The sequence below is a fragment of the Lissotriton vulgaris genome, chromosome 1_1 (genome assembly GCF_964263255.1).
Source record: "Lissotriton vulgaris chromosome 1_1, aLisVul1.2, whole genome shotgun sequence".
In the NCBI taxonomy this organism is placed as follows: domain Eukaryota; kingdom Metazoa; phylum Chordata; class Amphibia; order Caudata; family Salamandridae; genus Lissotriton; species Lissotriton vulgaris.
Genome location: NC_141685.1, coordinates 211,585,687 through 211,607,791, shown reverse-complemented (window position 1 = coordinate 211,607,791; position 22,105 = coordinate 211,585,687). Strand labels below are relative to the sequence as shown.

The 22,105-nt window shown below is 44.9% G+C and overlaps 1 protein-coding gene across 1 annotated transcript in view; it reads right to left on the bottom strand.

Moving 5' to 3' along the window:
* Positions 1–16,392: 16,392 nt before the first annotated feature.
* The window catches only part of LOC147740901 (L-asparaginase-like), a 145,787-nt gene continuing 140,074 nt past the window's right edge, over positions 16,393–22,105 (bottom strand). Inside the window, exon 6 of the mRNA XM_086925042.1 lies at positions 16,393–16,575. Within this exon, the coding sequence (XP_086781168.1) occupies positions 16,393–16,575 (183 nt within the window). The remainder of the gene's footprint in view (positions 16,576–22,105) is intronic.

The following is a 22,105-nucleotide window of genomic DNA, read 5'->3' as shown; positions in this document are numbered from 1 at the left end:
CTAGAGGGAGATCAGAGTTTTGTCTAGTGGAAGTTTTGACTCATGGAAAGGTAGCGCTGACGGTTAATGTGCCTGCTGCAAAGAACATGTACCCTGCAGATCACAAAGTATACATATTGTAAATAGGTCAGTAGGTTACTGCTTTTCTCAGAGAGATCCTTTTGTTACTTGCAGTTTATAAGTTGAAATCCTAACATATTAACTGCTATCTAAGAGCTGCAGGAAAACTGTTAGTTATAAATTAGAGCGTTATGTTTTTTTTCCACCAGTCTTTGATTATCCTAATATTGCAAAAAGTGTTCATTTAGATAGAAATCAATTAGATTATTAAAGAGAATCCCCAAACATGGTAATACATTTTAAATTCTGAGTTTGTGTTTCTCCAGACCAAACACTATTACATTAACCTCTTAGTCCTACACCTTGTAGTCCTTTGTCTTATGTAACTTTTCCTATACAGTGATTTACACATGTATAATTGATTGCCTCTGTGTAATGTGTGTGATGTAAAGTGCTCTCACGCCCTTCACTGATATGAGTGGTGGCGGCACTGTAAATCAAATTAAATGCATCTGAGAGAGAGTGTGGTTATGGAGACTTGAGGGGCACTGTTTGATAGTGAGAGAATCCATGGCGGAGGTGGTCATTGGGGGGCACCAACAAACATTGTTTCACAGGGCGCCACCAGCGCTAAAGCTAGCCCTGCCCTTGAGGCCAGCCCGCCTCACTGTTCGGTACTTCCATTGGCCTTGTTTAAGCAGTAGTAGCTGCAACTCACCAGGGATCAGCAATGCAGGATTTGCACGCACATCAAACTAAGTTCGCAAACTTCAAAGTCTCTCTGCTTCAGGCACAACCACTTTTTACAAGAGCTGCCTGCTTTGGGACCACTGAATTATGCAACAAAGGAGAACAAAATTATGCTGCAGTGTTGACTAAATTAAAAGCAAAAAAAAGCCTGCAGCGTAATGCAGTATATTTTCTGATACTTTGTTATTTTGACATTTTTATGCGTGCCAACAGTCTCTGGGAGGATTTTACCTTATTAGTACCAGTGTAACATACAAATGCAGCAGTGAGAAAGGTGATCAGTCAACCTTTGCAAAGGGCCGTCTACTTCGCAGCAACACAAGTCACATTTTTTGTAACTTTTGATCTGTATGAGCTACAAACAATTTATTAGGTAACATTGTGAGATTACGCAGCTGATGTTTTATTATGTGGCAAATATGGCAGGCCATAATTATATAGAAAACATTTGTAAACTAGGATATTTTGCCACTCATGTTTGAACGACTCTTATGGCAAAAGGGAGGAGAAGTGCTGATGAAAGAAACTGCTTGGTTCGAAGACAAATGGTTTGTGATTCCACTTTTAAGCATATTTGGGACATATTCCACTTTGAAAATGTATTTTAATGTCAATAACTCATATTAATCCTGAAATAATAATGTGTGTCCATCGGTTGAATTAAATAACATAATAAACTGTAACTGGTCATTGAAATGGCAAACAAATACAAAAACATGGGATGTTTTGTGCATTCTGGCCACACTTCTGACTCCGCCCACTGATCCAAACCTCAGGTTATTCCTGCCCACCGATTCTCCACCCACAGTTCCCCTCCTTTTTTTCATCACTTTGACCACTGGTCTAGCTAGCAAACCCGTCATAGGCTGGAAGAGCCCCACACACCCATTGGTGGTCATCTGTGACCAACGTGGGTAGGAAAGGAGACTGTTTGCCTCCCAAGGCAACACTGCAGCACCGGCCAGTGCTCGCCGATAAGGTAGAATGCCACACAGTCAAGCAAGGAGCTTTGCCTATCTCTCCTGCCTAGTCATCACCAACACAGAGTCAGACCAGCACAGGAGCTGGGTGGAGCAAAAACTGTGAATTGTAAGGCAAAGAAGACAGTGCACCCCAGGTGGCAGCACACCATATTTGCAGGTGAGAGGCTGTACCCAGTCGGCTGCACACCCGGACGACCGGCTGGCCACCTGACAAGACTGCCAGGCATAGGAGACTCTATGCCCCCTACAGGAGCCCCGCTGCAACAGCAATCACCCTCCTGCAGGAAGAAAGGAAGCAGCAAGGCACTGCAGCCAGTGCAGTGCAACTACAAACTATGAAGCACTTGGGGACCATCAGCCACAAGAAAAGGCGCAGGTGAGCAGTGCTCGCCTCACAAGGTAGAAGCCAGGACAGAGGCAGAGAGCACCATGGCTACCTGATGACACCACGAGGTGAACACCGAGCAACAAGTACGCCAGTTGCCTGTCAGTGATAGAGCGCGCAGGTCACCCAATCCTCATTCACCAAATATATACGCTAATTGGGCCCATCAATAAATTTTTGTGAATCAGGTAACCTTCACAGCGCTATCAGTAATTCGGGATTCCGACTTTCTAAATATTTTATGTGTACCTGACTTACCAATCCTCGAGAACAGGTACCTCTGACCACAATGCATCAGGAGCTAAAATTAAGCTCTAGGCAGATAACACTAATACCACACACATTTATTATTCTTGTATAACCTTATAATAACCACAAACACAGGAAGTTTTAAAGATTTTATCTAGATCATAAAATGTTTATATATGCCATGGAAATGAGGTTTACATTAAAGAGAACATCTATAACCAAGATCAAAACCCCGATATAACTATGAAACAGGGTAAAAATCATTAATATTCAGGAGGATACTATAACAAGGAACATGATAGTTCATCACTGAAGGATAGGTAAGAACAAGGGAACATACTACTAATTGCTATTTGGAATAAGCTGAGAGGTTTTATGCTTCAGAATAAGTGCAACTTCTATGGGAAGGGTAACAGTGGAACATACTAAATATGCAAACAATTCAGCATTTGAGTAAGGGTAGGGGTGAGATAAGGAACATGCTAAAAGTATATTTCCTCAGAGTTTAGAGTCAGAAATAAATCACAGGCAAGATTGCTTTATTTGGAAATAGGAGAGAAAGATTAGAAGGACGAACACCCACATGAATTTATATTTACATAGGACAGAATGAGGACTAACCCTGGCCACGGGTCAGTTGGGAAAGGCGGGAAAAGGACCCTCAAGGACTTGGAATGCCAGTAGGCGAGCAGGTACAGCTCATGGACAGTCAGGATAAGATCACCCCAGGATTTGATCAGGACTGGACTCACGGAAGGGTACGACCAACACCTGCAGCTGCGGATGCAACGCCTGCGCTACGCCCTCTCTGCAAGGAATCTGCCAATAACCCTGATTGGGTTCTCGAATCCCCCAGCAAGGTGCTTCGCCAGCACTTAAAAGTTCCTCCACCCCAGTACTAAATTTGTGGAAATTACGGACAGAGTGCTCCGCAGCTCTCTGTATCAATCACCTATAGAGTTCGTAGGGTCAGTGACAGGTCGGCTATTCGGACAAGTCGGACAATTTCTCTAGCTAAACTAGTCTAATTATACTGTTTTCGGTTCAGTGGACCACCCACAAATGTTGTAAATGAAAGGATCCCCAACTTTGGATTGGACAAGAGAGGTGGTTAGGTCATTGTCACCACCTAGAATTTGGAGTTCACATAATTAATATGAAATAATTTGAACCCACCCCTTACATTCCAGTTCCCATGGCATAAGAATAAGGAGACAATAGCGCACAGAGTACAACAACTACAATGTATCAAGACAGGTACGATTTCGAGCCTTCTCGCTGGGTCGTAGGTTGGTTCCCAGGAGCATCTGAGCTTAGGCAGCCAGCTGGCTTAGTTCCACTCCTGCGCAATTCGTTTTCTCCCTCAACACGTGGTTAGAGTGATATGGGCTTCAAAGATGGAGTGGCGCACAGCTCTCAGGCCCCCCAAGTGTGTCACATGAAAAGTAAGCGAAAACAATTTAGAAACACAGAAAAAATGAATACACTGTATACCATGAATAGCTGCACTACACCCCTTACTTTATAATATATATAGCGTTAGGAGTTAAGCAGAAATAAACAGCTAAGCCAGAGCAGCAGTAGCAAGCGGAGAGCATGTTAAAGACAAAGCTGCCATTTTAGCAATACTGCGCATGAGCAAAAAATCCCTCCGGAACTACGAGTGCGTCACATCACATGGGTATGACCGACGCATGCGCAGACTGAAATCCCGCATAGCAGCGACCAAGTCAGTTGCAAGCATGGTTAGGATTAATAAACACATAGGCAAGTGTCTCTGGGACACCCACATGTAGTGTAAAAGTGCAAGATTAATAAACAAAACAGATTGATTAATATTTTAAATGTTATGCGAGGGGTTTGAATTTAAGCAAGTCACGTAATGTGCGAATCCTTGCTCCATCAATCCCCTCTTTGATGATATTTACTATCATCACTATTAATGGAACCAGATGCCAACTTTCTCTTTCATATTTCATTCATTTCGGAAAAGGAACAGTATACAGAAACAGCCCTGCTCCACCAGGGACTCACTACAGGTACAAATGAGAGGCAAAGCATTATGGGCAGGAAGTGGCGCACAAGAGGTACACTATAGGGCCGATTCACAGAACTAACTTAACCCCTTCGATGCTCCTGATGAGCTCAGCTCGTCATGAGGTACACCTCTCGTACACACATGACGAGCTGAGCTCGTCATGAACAATGGGATATCACCATTATCAGCATAGGAGGAGGATATCATCCGCATCCAGGGTGTTAAGAAAAAAATCCTAAACTTACTACTTTTGGTATTCACTGAAGGCATTTAGTAGTAGTAAAGTTAGGATTTTGTCTCAAGTGTGACTTAAGAGAAACTTAAGACACACTTAAGACAGACTTAAGACAGACTTGAGACAGACTTAAGACAAACTTAAGACAGACTTAAGACAGACTTAAGATAGACGTAAGACAAATTTAAGATATACTTAAGACAAACTTAGGACTAAATCCTAACTTAAGTCTGTCTTTTTTAAGTTCAAAATATTTTATTGAATTTTAAATGCAGGTGAAACAGAAAGACAATACAAAAATATTACAAAATGGCGAAAATACCTTAATACATTATCAAAAAATTAGCAAACAATACATTATAAGAATGCAAAAGGTAAAGATAAAACGTAATGTAAAGGTAATTAAAAAGGGAGAGGGAAGGGAAAATATATGATTGGGATAAGAAAAAAGTGAAAGGAGCTACTGTAATAAAGAGATAACAGCCATTAAGGGACAAATGAATGCCACCACTAGAAGATAAGTATGTATGCATTTCTAAGATCTCCCCTCCTACAGCCCCAACCTACAATCCTATAGCTCGATGCAACGAGCTGGCAGAATTTTTCTTTCAAAAAATCAACAAAATATATTTATCCTTCGCAGCCCCCAGCCCAGAGACTATCACTGTCATACCACCACCTCCAAGCACTACAGAACACCCTCCGCGAGTTTACCTGAATGAATTCCCACCACTAGACCTGGAATCACTCAAATCCCTTGCACTTCAGATAAAATCAGGCTCTCCCCTCGACCCTGCGCCCCCTCAGATGATGAACATGGCCAACCATGTCATCCTCCCCACCCTCATGGACCTACTCAATAGTTCCATGCAAAGAGGAGTGGTTCCCCCTTCCTGGAAACAAGCAATGGTGAGAGAATTGCTTAAGAAACCCAATCTCAATCCCACGGACCCTAACAACTACCGTCCAATCTCCTTGCTGCCTTGGGCAAGCAAAATTCTGGAGAAGTACATTAATCTCCACCTCACTAACTTCCTTGAGGAGAATCTTCTACTGGACACCACCCAAACCGGATTCCGTCCCAAACACGGCACAGAAACGTCTCTTCTAGCCGTGACGGAAGAATCCAGGAGGATCTTGGATCGAGGGGGGTCAGTGGCAGTGGTCCTCCTCGATCTAAGCGCCGCGTTCGATACGGTGTGCCATAGAACCCTGTTGTCTCGACTATCTGACCTGGGAGTCTCAGGAAACGCTCTTCACTGGCTGAGTTCCTTTCTGAGCGGAAGAACCTTTCAGGTTTTCGATGGCGACTCCTGCTCCACTAGCAGACCTCTAAACTGCGGGGTACCCCAAGGCTCCTCCCTGAGCCCCACGCTGTTCAATGTGTACATGAGGCCGCTGGCTGAGGTCGTCCGACAATACGGTATCAAGATCATCTCGTATGCGGACGACACCCAGCTGGTGGTCTCTCTGGCACAGAAGAACAGCGGGCTCCCCAAATCCAACCTGACAGCCTGCATTGAGGATGTTATAAGATGGATGACAACATCCTCTTTAAAACTCAACGGCGACAAGACCGAGATTATGATACTCGGCCCCCCTACTCTCACCCCCTTCGACCAGCTATGGCCCTCAAGCTTAGGCCCACCTCTAACCCCGAAGGAGGACATCAAAAGCCTGGGAGTATGGCTGGACAAAACCCTTACCTTTAATACCCCGGCAACTAAAACAGCAGCAACCTGCTTCGGGATTATCCGAATGCTGAGAAAGAACCTGCCGATTTTGCCCTTGGAAGCTAAGCAGGTTGTTATTCAGGGCCTCATCCAGTCCAGGCTCGACTTTAACAACGCCCTCTACTTGGGAGCCCCTGAATACGTGTTGGAGAAACTTCAGCGCACACAGAACTGTGCAGCTCGCACGCTGCTCCAGATCCCTCGCAGAGAATCAGCTAAGGCAGGGATCAGGTCACTCTACTGGCTCCCTGTTAGGGACAGAATAAAGTTCAAAACCCTGTGCATCTCGCACCAAGCCTTCCATAGAGCTATCCCTGAGATTAACCACTCACTTCTTTCCCTTTATTGTCCCGGTAATTCACTTCGATCCACAAACGCATTCCTTGCTGCAGTTCCCAGAGTCAAAAGGTGCAGAGCAGGAGGCAGGTCCTTCACACTCAAGGCTGCTAAACTATGGAACTCTCTTCCCTTCTCACTAAGGTCCAACCCTACTCATTCGTCCTTCCGTAAAGAGCTGAAAACATTCCTCTTCAGAAATTAGCTCCCCACCTGGTTTTCTCCCCCTGTCCCTCAGAGTTCTATTACCTCTACTTAGCGCTTGGACGCCCTCGGGCAGCAGTCGCGCTCTACAAAACCCCTTCATTTCATTTCATTTCATTTCATTACTTCAAATCTAAATATAAATCAACAGGTAACCAAAATGATTGAAAAGAGAGCGAATTATGAACAAGCCCCTTCAAAGATAGTTGAGCACCTCTTCTTGTAAAAAGAACCCAAGACCACCATGTATGAACAGATAAAGAAGAACTATCTTTCCAACAATAAGTAATGGATTTCAAAGCTGCTAAAATATTTAAATCATGTAATAAGATATGCGATTTACAAATCAACATTTTATAAGAAATATCTTCTTGAATATTTAAAATCTTAGATATAACGACCCAAACATAAGAACAAAACTTGAAAATAGAAGGGCAATCAAATAACATATATTGCAATGTACCCGATTCAACTGTACAATGCCAACAGTCAGGAGAAGGGAGAAGGTTAGCATGAAATAAACGGAAAGGGGTCCACAGTCTATTAAGTAAAATATAAAAATTAGTTTGAAAGAGAGAAACACGGAGCCAGCCAGATATACCATTACACCAAATTTCTCTCCAAGTGTAATTGGATAAGGAAAGTGATAGTTCATTATTCCAGAAGGGTAACACCATATTATTATTAGTACCAAGAGTGTCCGATAACTTTTTATATAAAATGGAAACACCATGAGAAGAAGAGGAAACTGTTTGAATGTATCGAGCCAAATCAACATCAACATTAGAAGGAATAGCAACAGGAAAAGAATCTAAAATTGAATTACATAAATATTGGTATTTGATAACATGGGATCGAGGTAAACCAAATCGAGTTTGTAACTGTTCAAACAAAATACAATTATTATTAGAATACACATCTTTAAGATAGAAAATACCTCCATTAATCCATGAGGACCAAAAAGTGACATTCCTATTCAATTTGATTACATTGCTATACCAAAGGGAGATATATCCAGTATTATTCATGGGGGAAAGAAAAATTAGTTCTAAATCATTATACATCATTTTAGTAGACTTAATAATGGCTGATTTATGGAAAAATGCAGTGGATATAGACATAGTTAATAGAGATGAAAGTGGGTGAGGATTTACTAACGATTTCTCAATAGATAACCAAGTGGGTGGAGTACTTAATAACGAGGGGTTAAACAAAAAGCAGCTTTGCTTCAAAATAAAGGCTTTATGATAAAGAAAGAAATCTGGAATGCCGAAACCGGCATTTCGTTTGGGAATTTTGAACAATTTATAACTAATACGAGGTGATTTACTATTCCATAAGAACTTAGATAAAACTTTATCAACATCTTTATAAAACTTTAGAGGAAATTGAATTGGAAGCATTGCAAGTGTATTTACAAATTTTAGGTGCTAAAGTAATTTTTATAGAATCTAACCTGCCCCACCAAGTAAGATTTATTGATGACCATTTGGAAATATTGTCCTTCATATACGATAAAAGAAAATCACAATTCAACGTAATGTTGACTTTATAGAGGTAGAAAATAAAATCCAAAGGTATTTCAATTTATTTTTTGCCAAAGTAAACACTTCAAGGAGAGCATATCAGGGGTACGATAAACATTCAAAGGGAAAAATTCTGTTTTATTTATATTTAAAGTATAACCAGAAATTGTAGAGTATTGTGTTATTATATGCAATAAAGGTGGGAAAGAGGACACAGGGTCATTTAAAAATAAAAGTACATCATCAGCACTTGCAAGGGCTTTAACAAGAACACCATTAATATTGATACCTTTAATCTCATCACACGTCCTAATTGAAGAGAGAAAAGGTTCAATGCCAATTAAAAATAAAAGAGGAGAAAGCAGACATTCCTGTCTAGTACCTCTAAAAAGAGAAAACTGATGAGAAATATGTCCATTTTTGAATAAACGAGCATTCGTTGCAGAATATAAGGCAGAAACCATACGAATGAAGGAATCTCCAAAATTAAAAAAAGATAATGTATGAAATAAGAATTGCCAATGAATTTTATCAAAGGCTTTCTCAGCATCTAAGGCTAATATACCTGAGGGGGGTGATAGAGTAGAACGTTGTTCAATAACGTGAAGTAGAGTTCTGGTGTTATTAGCAGAAACTCTATTTTTCATAAAACCAGATTGTTCGGGAGATATAACAGAATCTAAAATAGGAGCTAATCTAGGCGCGAGTATTTTTGCATATAATTTACAGTCTTAACTCAAAGAAATAGGGCGGAAATTAGAAACAAGAGTAGGATCTTTATCAGGCTTTGGGAGTACAAATATTAGTGCTTCAGTGAATAAGCCAGAGGTTGAACCAGTGGATCCAAAAAAAGTAAACAGTTGACATAAAAAGGGTAGCAATAGCATTTGAAATTTGAAATTTGGCTTAAGAAATTCTATCCAGTAAGGGGTCATAAATGACATTAAAATCCCCAACATTTCCAACCTTTAAGACCTCGGTAGTAAGAGTGGTCCAGAAACTAGGATCGTCAGCAGTAGGACCATAAACATTCAATAAAAATAAGAATGTATCATGAACTTTAACTTTGGATAGTATATATCTACCATCAGCAGCCACTCCATTTTTCTTGCCAGAAGCAGGAGAAGAGACAATGTTATCAACCCATTTCTTTTTCATATAGTTCAAAATGTGATCATCAATATGAGTCTCCTGAATAAAACAAATATCAGCATTAAGTCTTCCTAAATAATCTAGTATCTTGGTACGTTTAACTGGATGTCGCAATCCTTTAACATTATGAGGCCGATTCCGATTCGGGAAAAACCGCTCCGAATAGCCATTCGGAGTGTTTTTCTCGTACGAATCATACCCTGCAACGTCCCCCGTACATACGACGAAGTACGATTCGTACCAGGAGCCGTACTCCGTACGAGTCGTACAGAGACCGTACGACTCTAATCTCCGTATGATTTTCCCTCGGAACCCGCTGTACGCGACATCTGTACGGTTCGCGGCTGGTTTTTACGACCCAGCAAGTACGATACGTGTCGGGTATGCACCGTACGACCCTTTTTCTACGGGAGCTGAAAACAGCCGTAAAAGCAGAGTTCGTGCAGAAACAGGTACAGAACGCCCCCCCTCCCCCGGGTTCGGTGCGTACCCCCCATGATCGATGCGATCATGGGGGCAACCTCAGCAGACTAGAGATGGGGAAGCATCCCAGGAAGGAACCTGGATCATGAGATGCAACCCACCGAGTACACCCACTTAAGAGACTGATAACCCCAGAGACATCACATTGCCTGTCTAAGACTGCCAAGTGGAAACAGTCCCAAGCAGAAGAACATCCAAAGAAAACAAGGTTGTACCAGGACTCGAAGCTGGGCAAAAGCACACAATGCAACTGGGCCAGTGTTGTATAATAAATCCAAGAAAGCAATGCAGGATAACTTCCTAATTCGGAACACAGGAAACAGATCCGTCCTCTTCAGCAGCAGTAACAGTACTGGCTGAAGCAGGATAGAACATAGAACGCAAAAACTATAATTCTAATTCTACACAATCAAATACTTACAGAATAAGAACATAACAGCCAGGCACTAGAACCACATCATCCCGTGGAACACCATAACAACCCTGTCTGAGGGCAGCGCGCCTCACGGCACAAGTTCTGCGCCACTCAGAGAGACAATACAGGATCACAGCTACCTACTACCAATGGAAGAGGGTACACCCAGGAGTAGGAGCTCCAAGAAGGTCCCTGAATAGGGAATACAAGATGTGGCCGGACGCCATACCACATTCAATAGGAGAACCACATCAGTAACTGCCCTGGTCATCACCGAGCCAGAGTCCAACACCATAGGCCAGACTACAGTGAAAGCCGACCACTGACAGGCCTTGTTGGCCGACATATCAAGAAAGAGCATGCCGCTGCCCCCTGAAGAGACTTGCGATGTGAGGTCTCAACTAACGTATACCATATGGGGCACTACGTGGTGTATGTAGCTTCAGTATAACGGGCACCACACACCATGTGTACATACATGGGTGTTTATATATATTTTTTTTTTTTCATGTGCAAGTGAGGCACAGCACACCCAGATTGGATTAGAATAGGCTCCGGTTGATACCACATGTATACTTTGAGGCGGGTTGGTATAATACACGGTTAAGGCATCCATGGCCCCACAAGTCACTGTTCCGTATATAGATTTATACTTTTTAGAGACTTTTGAACAATTGACTCACAATTGTGGCTCAGAAACACACATCGTGAGTCATAGGGTGAGCACACATTGGGCACACGGGTAGCACCTACACCGCGAGCGGTTTATCTTGTGGCCTAAGGGCCTCTTCCTTTCGTTTATAGGTACTTACAATAGTCAGATGACTTGTCCTGAGACCCCCTGTCAGTGACTTTAGGGTCGAAACTTCAACAAAGAAATCCCTTGGCTGATAATAATGATTGCATTAAGAGAATAGTTGTGAATTTTTGTCAAGAGAGATTGGTATACAGACCAGGGATTGAGAAAAAGAGTTGGTTTTATTTGTGTCTAATCACTTTTTGCACCTTGTGCACACACTGTGTCGTCTGTAAGTATGGGCGGAAAATCCGTTCCGCTCGCGGATTTTGCGGATTTTCGGTAAATTCGCAATCCGCGAGATTCGCGAATTTCCCGCAAAATCCGCAAATCCGCGAGCAGCGGATTTTATGGCTTGCTCGCACTGTTCGCGTGAGTTCGCGGCTTCCCAGTTCAACTTCGCAAACCGTGAATAAGCGCTAAATTGCAGAAATATGATCTTAGCAAAACTGAAACTACTTACCAGGTTCAAAAGTTCAAGCTCATCATTAGTAGCCATTTCCTGTAGTGCTTCCAGAGGGGCCCCTCCAGAGTTCAGTTGCCTACTTGCAACTATTATGTGACCCTGCTCTGACCCTCAGAATAGTTACACATATGCCACAAAGGTCCTGAATTACAGCTAAGGGAGACAAGCAGGAGCCAGGCTGGAAGTTCAAATCCAGTGTCAGCCCCTAATTCATTATTGTCAGTTGGGGCAGGGCAGGTGTTGTAACTAATTTTGCAACAATGAAAGCACTTAGCAAGTGCAAAAGATCACTAATCAGGAAGCACTAAGGAAGCAGGTGCCAGCTAAAAAAATATTCTGTGACACATTAATCAGCCCCAAATTAATTCAGGTCACTTGAGGCAGGGAAGGTGTGCTTTGCTTTGCCACAATAATGTACACTGGACAACCAGAGGGTGCTGTGATGAAACAGAGGGTGGCATGGGTGAGCCAGAGGGTGGCATGTGGTGACAGAGGGTGGCAGTGATGAAGAAGAGTATCCCAAACAGGCTGGACACGTAGAAACAACAAGTTCGCAAAACTTGCGACCCGACAGGTAAGTTCGCGTTTGCGAAATTGTACAAAAACCCTCGCGACCTGGCAGAAACCCGGGCGAACACAAAAAAAAAAAAAATCCGCAAATTCGCGAGAATTCGCGGATTTTGCGGATTGCGAGTTCGCAAATCCGCAAAATTCGCGAACGCGAGATTCGCAAAATTCGCCCATGCCTAGCCTAGTCGTCTGCACTATTGTCACAAAGAAGCTGTTTATGTTTGGGACCTACATAATAAAAGAACAAGTGAATACATCCAACCAACTATCTATGGTGAAGGCCTTGTAGTATTAATTAAGGTTTTACAGTATTTTCATTGAGTGATATATGAATGTTTTACATGAGTCAGGTCACAGTTCAAATACACACAATGCTTACCCTGGACAGGGGACCAGGTGTTTCAAATAATATACAGACCCAGTTCTCTGTGGGCACATTGGCTACGTCTTTGTTCTAAAGGGTGTTTACAAATGGTATTGGCTAAAACTGAAATAGATGAGCTTAAAATGTATCAAGTGCAAAAAGAACTATTAATGGACAGAATGCAGAACAATGTCACACATTCACCCGAGTACAAAAATCTGGGCCTAAATCCATCATTTTTTTTTCCCCATGCCATTCCAGTTTGGACCCAGCCGTATGCAAATCAGTCTTGACCCTGTGCCCAATGGGAACAGTCCAGCCCGAACTGCCAGGCCAGGTCCTCCCTGGACTGGGAACAAGCATCCTAGGACCGGTTTTGGTGTTTCACCCTTCTTCAGCCGGGATAGCTTGACTCCAGTGGCATGGAGAGCACGGGACTCACGACTGACCGGTCCCAGGATGCTTGATTCCGGTCCAGGGAAGACATGGCTTGGCAGTTTGGGCTGGACTGTTTCCATGAGGCACAGGGTCAGACTGATATGCATATGGTCATGTCTGAACTGGGGTGGCTGAGTGAGCTAAAGAATGGTGGTGGATTAAACCCAGATCAGTTGACTGGGGTTGAGTGCTTGCAATGTTCAACACTACATCCATCATCCCCTTTGGTTTTGCGCTAATATGCAACAAGGGCACATTTCCTTTTTATTGTCCACTTTCTAGCAATTTGGGGTTATATGTTGGTCACCCTCGTGAAAACTGAAAATGAATTCTTGTCTTTGTCAAATTCAGATGTAACGCAGTGTTAATAGCTGCACATGTATCCAGGACTGAACCAACTATTTTAATCAAATTTGGATGTTGTCTTATATTAGCTTGAAGCTTCCTGGTACACTGAATATGCTTTGTAATGTACTTGGCTCTAGCGGGCCTAGAAGCAATAGGGTTCTCGGTTGCACCTTGTACATTTCCTAGCAGCGTAGCCTCCCTTTCAAACCTGGCAAGTGGAAGCGAGATTTTAGGAGAATCATGAGTCTAGTATTGTACATATGAATGTTGTGTTCGCCTCAAGGTCAACAAACACTTCCTCTGAGAGAAGATCCTGCCTCCTGTGCATTAGATATGCTTTTGATGAGAGTAATAAGTTGGTGTCATGTGATTAGGCTCCATTGACTTGTATTCAGAGAACACATACATTTACTGGATCAATTCTCTATGAATTTTAGCTCTATGCTCCAACTGCTCTATTCTAGGCAGAGCCCAGCTTTGCTCACATAACAATTGTCTTTGATCTTTTGCTCTACTGTTTGCTATTTTGCAATAAAATCTAATTGGACTTTTGGCCAACGTACTGTATTTTATTTTCAAGACTATTATGCGATATAAAGGCCAGACAAGATACAACCAACATGATACAATCAGTATTACCATCAAGATTTACAACACAGGCTTTGTTTATCTTTTTTTAAATATTAATATCTTTGTAATGCGCAATAACATTTCTCTACATTCTAAAAAACAAATAGTAAATAAGAGAAAATAATTCAAAGAACAAAACAATATAATTAATGTCACTATGCCTTAAAGAGGTTGCTTACTAATTCTATGTATTTGAAAGGCTGTGTCTTTGCCATGGTAAATAAACACATAAGGCCACAGGGAAACAGAGTTTTTTACTCCTGTAAGGCTCATTTAGAGAATAGGTTATGGGGTCCAGGAGCTCCCCACAGCCACCGCTGGTAAGGTTGTTTGTGTGTATCCATTTTTAAGAGAAATCCTTTTTTCAGACTTACAGTATAAAAAACTAATTTAAATAAGAATATGATAAGGGTGGAGGCAGGTAAATAGCATATCAATATGTTTTGGACAATAACTTCAGCAGCCAGACCCTTAAGATTGCTGAAGCCAGACTCGTCCTCAGTATCCCATGACCAGACCACTTCACCCAACGCTTACGAGACCTCCACTGGCTCCCCGTCGAAAATAGAGTATCTTTCAAGCTGCTCACACAAGTCTTCAAATCCCTCCACAACACCGTACCCCAATACCTCAACAGAAGATTTACACTGATACAGCACTGGTAGTGGTGGTATAGGCTGTCGCACTACCAATCTTTTTAGAGTTATGATGTGATTTAGTTAGAATTGATTTTGGCAGTCCGAATTGTTTTCATTATGGTGATGGTGCCCCTCAAGGTAACAATGACATCCCACTACCACAGATGTCGACTTTAACTGAAATCCCAAGGAGATCAGTTATAATAAGCTAACTAGGCAGTTGTTGTACCTCGGCACTCTGATATTAGTTTTGCATGGAAGCAAGTGCTTCTATAGGAGACAATTCCCTGTCCTGACCTTCTTACAGAGTCACAACTTTTAGTGATCAAAGTACACAATCCAATATTTAACTGTAAATAGAGAACATCCAAAACATGAAATATCTTTGCTGTTTTAATGTCGTATTTTACACAATTATTGTCTATACAATGTCATATTGTTGATACATGTTACAAAGCTCGTTGTTGCGGGTTCTTCTGCACATATATCCAGAGAAAAACACAACAGGCAGCCGACACATGTTTCGTTACTGAAAAGTAACTTCCTCAGGCTTTTATTATTTCCTAGTTAGAATACGTCAAGTACAGCTTTCGCAATTTCAAAGACGAAGGATTACTATGTCTTAGTTTAAAAGTTAGGTTGCCTCTCAGTCCTATTGGTCAACTTGTTATTCCTCAAAGATTATGGAGATGTAATCCTTATCTAATGATTATCATTCAGCTGTGTATAAGGTATTTCACCACAGCCAGTTGATAGGAGGTCCAAGACGAGATAAGGTGGACCTATATTTAAAATTCTAGAAACGTGGCGACATATGTAAAAAGGATCCCCATTGTCAGATTCGTATCAATTCTATGTGCAAATCCAAACGTGCGTAGTAAGTAGTGGTGTCTCAGTAGATGTGTCCTCAAAAAGAATGCTGGGAACCCTGATGTGTTCCTGAGCAATACCAGTGGGAATTCTGAGACGCTAGAAGAAGAGCTTTGATATGCTCTTGGGAAACCGCCGCATATCACGAAAAAAAAGCCAAGGCATCTGAAGGAAGTTTATTCGGACAGCTCGCTAGAGTGCCGAGGTACAACAACTGTCTAGTTACCTCAACAAAAGAATCTCCTTCCACGCCCCCAAGAGAAACCTCCGCTCCAACGACCTTGCCCTGGTTGAAATCCCACGCATCTGCAGAGCCATAACGGGAGGAAGTCCCCTCTCGTACATCATAGCCAAGACCTGGAACAAACTCCCCCTCAGCATCAGACGAACCCCAACACTTCAACCATTCAGGAAGAGCCTCAAGACCTGGCTTTTCAGATGAGTCGGAGCTGCCTAATATCCCCACCACCCCCAGGGCCTTGAGACCCTCATGGGGGAGTAGTGCGCTTTACAAATGCCTGATTGATTACAAATCCCTGATTGAGGGTCATGACCTCTAACTCACCCCTGAAGTGACATGGTGAGGGTCACACAGAACACAAGTTTCTCTGCTTTAGTTTGAAGTAACAGACAAATCTCAATATAAATATAGTAAATATTTAATATCTCTAAATATTGCTCAATAATAGGAAATATTCTCAAAGAGCAAATCCTTAATCCTGCTTAATAGTAGGAAATATTCTCCCCGTACTGGTCATCTCCCGGCATCTCCTCGGCCCTGCGCCTCAGGTACTCCTCGTTGCTGGTGACCTCCTCAGTGAAGTGTGGATGGAACATATTGTAGATGGTGGTTGTGCTCAATTTTCGCGCCTCGTCCACGGCTGTAGCCCCCCAGTCATCTTCCATCTGCAGAGGACACATTGAGGGAGACATTCAGCAAGGAAACATGAATCAGAACTAGAAACAAGGACAGAGGAGAGGAAAGGAGAAGAGAGAAGAACAGGTGAGAAAGGAAAGGAAGGGAGAAGGGAGGGATTAACACATGGAGACAGGGAAAGGACTGCAGCACCAGGGGATTAAGGGAGTAAGGGAGACAGAGTAGGAGGTAACAAGTAATAATAATAATAATCCACATTTGTTAAGCGAGAACAAACACCCGTAAGGGTCTCTAGGCGCTGGTGGCCGTCGGGAAGATTAAGCAAGCTATTGCCCAGAGTCACATGCTGCTGGGCTAATCTGCTGCCAGCACCGGGGATCAAACCATTATCCCCAGATTTCAGAGTAAGTCGCCCTGGCCGTGGCGCCACACCTCTTAGAGTAGAGAGGAAAGAAGAAATGAAAATTAGGGCAGAGGACGAAGACAAGGAGGAAAGGAGCAAATAGAGTCAAAAGAAGGAAAGAGATGGAAGGGTGGGAAGAATAATTAGAAGCAGAGGACGGAAGGAAAAAAGGCTGGAAAGAGACAAGTAATGACAGGATTTACAGCCTGATTCATGTACATGCCGTTTTGCGTGTCCCTAATAGCGAATAATAGCGATTCGCTATTGAGGAAACGCAAAACGGCATTCATGTACTTTTCGGGGAAAAAATAGCGACTCGCACGCGGGCGCTAAAGCCGTTAGCGACCTACAGAAAACGCAGAAAAATCGCTATTTCCGGCCACCAGCGATCGGGATTGCGACTCGCAATCCCGATCGCACAGGATTGCGACTCGCAATCCCGTGCGATCGGGATTGCGACTCGCAATCTCGCGGGATCTGGAAAACGGGAAGACGCAATCCGAGCACCGTGATGACAGCACAACCAGGAAGCAGCCAAATCCCACCCCCAAACACCACAGTGACGCTATCATTCGAGTGTACACGACGGAAAGCTGCCGCTAAACCTCCGTTAGCGACTCCCGACCCGGCCGAAATAGCGACCGCCATGTCCGACGAACCTCTGCCTGGCCCCAGCAACAGCGCTGGCCGCAAGCGCAAACTAAAGTTCTCCGAGCAGGAGCTGGAGAACCTTATAGAAGGGGTGGTGGCCAAACACGACCAGCTCTTTGGTGCCAACTCCAGGAGGGTCCCAGAACAGGAGAAGCGGAGGATCTGGGTGGGGATTGCCTCCAGCGTCAACGCTGTGGGCGTTGCGGACAGGTCGTTGGAGGAGCTGAAAAAGCGCTGGTACGACCTCCGAGGCCGTGCCAAGGAGAAGGTGGCGGCGCGCCTTGGTGAGTCATCAGGCACTGGAGGTGGTGGACCGACTGTCCCACCCAACTTCCCCCTGGAGGACCAGGTAGAGGACACCTTGGAGAGGGAGGCGTGTGTTGGCGTGACCACTCTGGACTCCTCCCGCCCCACCCAGGACACCCAAGGTAAGTGGCATGCGACTGCGACCCTGTCCCCTATGACCGTCCCTGACCAAATAGGCTCACTCATTGGCCCTTAATCATGCCTATGTTGTGCATCAGGAAATGCCCTGAGGCATTGTGGGAGACGTAGTATGTCCACAATGTAGTAGTACCACAATGCGGCCAGAAAGGTTCCTAAGTGCGCAAATCCACAGCCATCCAGGGAATGTCACCCAGCATGCATGTAACATCTGCACGTCTGACAGTCACATGCACCTAATGAGTATCCACTTACCCTCACAGGTGCGGATGATAGCAGTGACAGCCAGATGCTGGTGATCGATGAGGAGGCCCAGGAGGAGGAATCCCTACCCGCTACCCAGCCACCAGCCCCTGCCGCTAAGCCAACACCAGCAGCCAGGCCCCCCACCTTACCTGCTGCAACATCTGCAGGCCCACGGGCTGCCAAGGCCAGGCACCCCACCTTACCTGCTGCAACATCTGCAGGCCCACCGGCTGCCAGAGCCAGGCACCCCACCAATGTGCCTCCAGTGCCTGCCGCACCTGCAACACCAGCTGCTGCAGCACCTGCAGCTCGTCCAACACGATCTGGGCCAGCCACATCCGCTACACAGCGGCCGAACAGCAGGAGGGGCAATGGGCATCTCCATGCCTGCATGAGCGTGGAGCGGCGAATGCTCCGTTTACACCAGCGCCAGTCGCAGCAGCAAGGAGCCATCCAGCTCCAGCTGCATAAGATCGGACGCAATGTGGCGGGAGTCGGCGAGCGGGTGGACCGCATGACGGCGGCCATGGAGCGCATGACGGCGGCAATGGAGAGCAATACTGCAGCGCTGGTGAAGCATCGCAGTGTTGCAAGCAGGCGCCACCACGAGCTGTTGAGCCGGCTGTCGAGCTATAGTCGCTCAAATTATGTGGCAGCAAATGCCACCACCCAGCTGTCGCGGCGCTCTCTGACCCAGCAGCACCAACTGGTCCAGTGCTGCGAGGAAATTACCCGGGTGCTGGAGCACTTGACCACCGCCGTGATCCCACTGCTTACACCTGTGGTACCGGCTATCGTAGGGGGAGATGATGCGAGTGAGGCTGCCTCCAGCGTGAGCAGCAACTCTGCCACGCAGGCCCCCCCACCTAGGCGCAGCACCAGGGCTACGCCTGGTACAGCTGCCCAGGATGAGGAAGAGCCTCACAGGCACCTGGGAAATGTGCGCCGGAGGCGCCAATGACATTGTGTCAGGGACACAGGCGCAGGCTGAAGCTAAGCCTGCCATGAACCTTTACATGCAGTATGCAGGAATACTGGATTTTGAAAATAGTTGTTACCATGACCCTTTTATCTTGTGATTCAAACAAATACATTTATTTTGCTGCACACATTCGCCTTGTGTAATCATTACATTTTGCATGCAATTGTGATATGTGGGGTGGGGGAAGGGGGTGGGCTAGAAATTGTTAGCTGTGATGTGGTTGCGACGTCTGTGGCCTTCAGCTGGGTTCTCCCCGCGTGCATGGTGCGCATGTGCTGGTGGCCGGTCGTCCCCCTCAGATTCACTGCCTGAGATGTCAACTGGTATCCGGCGCTTGGTTGCAATGTTATGAAGCATTGCACAGACAGCCACAATGCGGCAGCACGCTGCAGGACTGTAATACATGGCCCCACCTGTCTTGTGCAGTATACGGAACCTGCTCTTGAGCAGGCCAAATGTCCTTTCAATACAGTTCCTTGTCCGGATGTGCGCAACATTGTAGCGCCGTTGCTGAGGTGTGGCAGGGTTGAGGTAAGGGGTCAGGAGGTATTCCCGTAGGGCGTAGCCACTGTCACCTGAATGAGAGGAGCAGATGTTGATTGCCTGTGCAGCGCAGTTACTTCATAGCAATGTGACATTGTTGAAAAAGTGTACTTACCAAGTAGGTGTCCTTCCCCATACTCTCCCCTGATCAGTCGTGTGTGGAGTCCGCTGTGCCTGAAGATGAAGGAGTCATGGGTACTCCCTGGGTACTGGGCCACAATGTCAGTGATGATGGTCTTGGCATTGCAGACCATCTGTATGTTGAGGGAGTGGTAGGACTTCCTGTTGCGGTACATATACTCCGTGCCAGCTGGTGGGCAGATGGCGACGTGGGTACAGTCTATGCAGCCGAGGACATGGGGAAAATGGGCAACATTATAAAATTGTAGTTTTGTGAGGTCCAATTCCTGTTGGCTCGTGGGAAATGTGATGTGCCGGTGGAGCTGGCTGAGCATGGCGTCAACAAAAGTGTGGAGGCAGCGTGACATGGTGGGCTGGGATATCCCCCCAGCAGCGGCTACTATGCCCTGGAAACTGCCAGAGGCCAGGAGGTGCAGGCTGCACAATACCTGCACATGTGTGGGCACAGAATTGTTTCGCCTTGTTGGGTGCTGCATGATGGGGTCCAGTTCTTGTATCAGCCAGGTGATCATTTCCCCATTCAGCCTGTATTTTGCATAAATCTGTTCTCTGGTTTGGCCCAGCAAGGTGACCCGCTGCCGGTAAATCCTTGCCTGCCTCATGCGTCTCCTCCGTGCTGCTCGCTGTAGCCTTCGCCGCCTCACCACCATGTACATCCCAGGCATTGTGGAACGCCTAATGCTGCTGCTGAATGTCCTTATGTGTGATTGGTCAGGCCTGGCCCTGTTGGTGATAGGACAACGGTTTTTTGAAAAAAAATTTCAATGGCTTTCATGGTTACCACCTGCTTTGAGTTGTCCTTATTTTGCGCCGTGCAAATAGCGATTTTTGGGTTTTTCGCTAATTGCGATTTTTCTTGAATGCCGATAGCGATTTTCTTTTGCGAATTCGCTATTATTTTCGCAGATTCCGTGGTGTGTCGCTATTTCTGATTCGCTAATGCTCAGCGGCAGGGATTCTGCGATTATATTAGCGAATTCGCAAATATGTGTTTGCGAATTCGCTATTTTGTTGTTGAATGCCGATTACGGAAATTGCGCCCGCATTTGCGTTTTCGCAGCGATTGCGGGCGCAATTTCACTTCATGAATCAGGCTGATAGTTCGGGAGGGATGGAAGCAGAAAGGGAGGAGAAATAAATGAGATAGGGAGGTAGGGAAGGAAGGAAACAATGAATGAGGAAAGGAAGTAAGGAAAGAACGAATGAAGGAAGAAAGAGGGAGAGGCATTGAAAGAAGGGAGTGGAAGGAGGCAGTTAATGAGAAAACAAAGAATGGTAATGAGTATGAGTACAAGGTCACAGTGCAAGTCTGGAAAGGTTTGGAGTAAGGACAGGGCATTAAGTGAACAAAGACCTGAGACAGGCAAGTGGGACATTAGTGCAGAGTAGGTCAGTGGATGGATGGAGACCAGGCTTTCAGTCTCTCTTCCCCTCATGCATCCAGCCCCTCCGTGCCTTCCCCACACATGCCCAGGCCCTCCCTGTCTACCACTCAGGAGCCCACTCCTTCCCTTCCACCTTCCTGCACAAAAGCAATCCTCTGAGGCTGTTCCCTCTGTCAGCACACATAGAAAGAGGAAAAACCGAGGAGGGATTAAAGATGTTGGTCCTCGTTACGGCTCACCCGGGGAGGCGTAGCATTTTGATGCATCCCCAGGTTTACCAGAAATGGTAAATTTGTGAATGTGCCAAAATCCATGGGTGGGTGCCTGGGAACACACATGTTCCACCCATGTGAAGCCTTCCTGAGGCAAAGTAATGCAAACAGTGATTTGCGCTGTGTCGGGTTACTCTAGATTTATCAAGCCATGCAGGGCCGCACAAGGAGATCTTGCATGGCTTGATAAATCCAATTTAGGATTTGCGCTGCCCTTCTGCCCCTTTGCGTGGTGAAAGAGAAATTCAAAACCTACATAAATATGCCCCTAAATGCATTAAGGACCATTAATGTGGGTAATAGTTAGACATAATAAACAGTACAAATAAATTGCAAAACTTCGTAATTAAGTTCTATATTAAAAACGAGATATTACCCTACTAAATATATTGTCATATAAAGTGCTTCATTGGAGGGTTATAAAAAACCTGGTATGGGGAAGGATGCCTGCCTCCGCATAGTATGACTTCTCTGGTCCAATGATGATCTGTG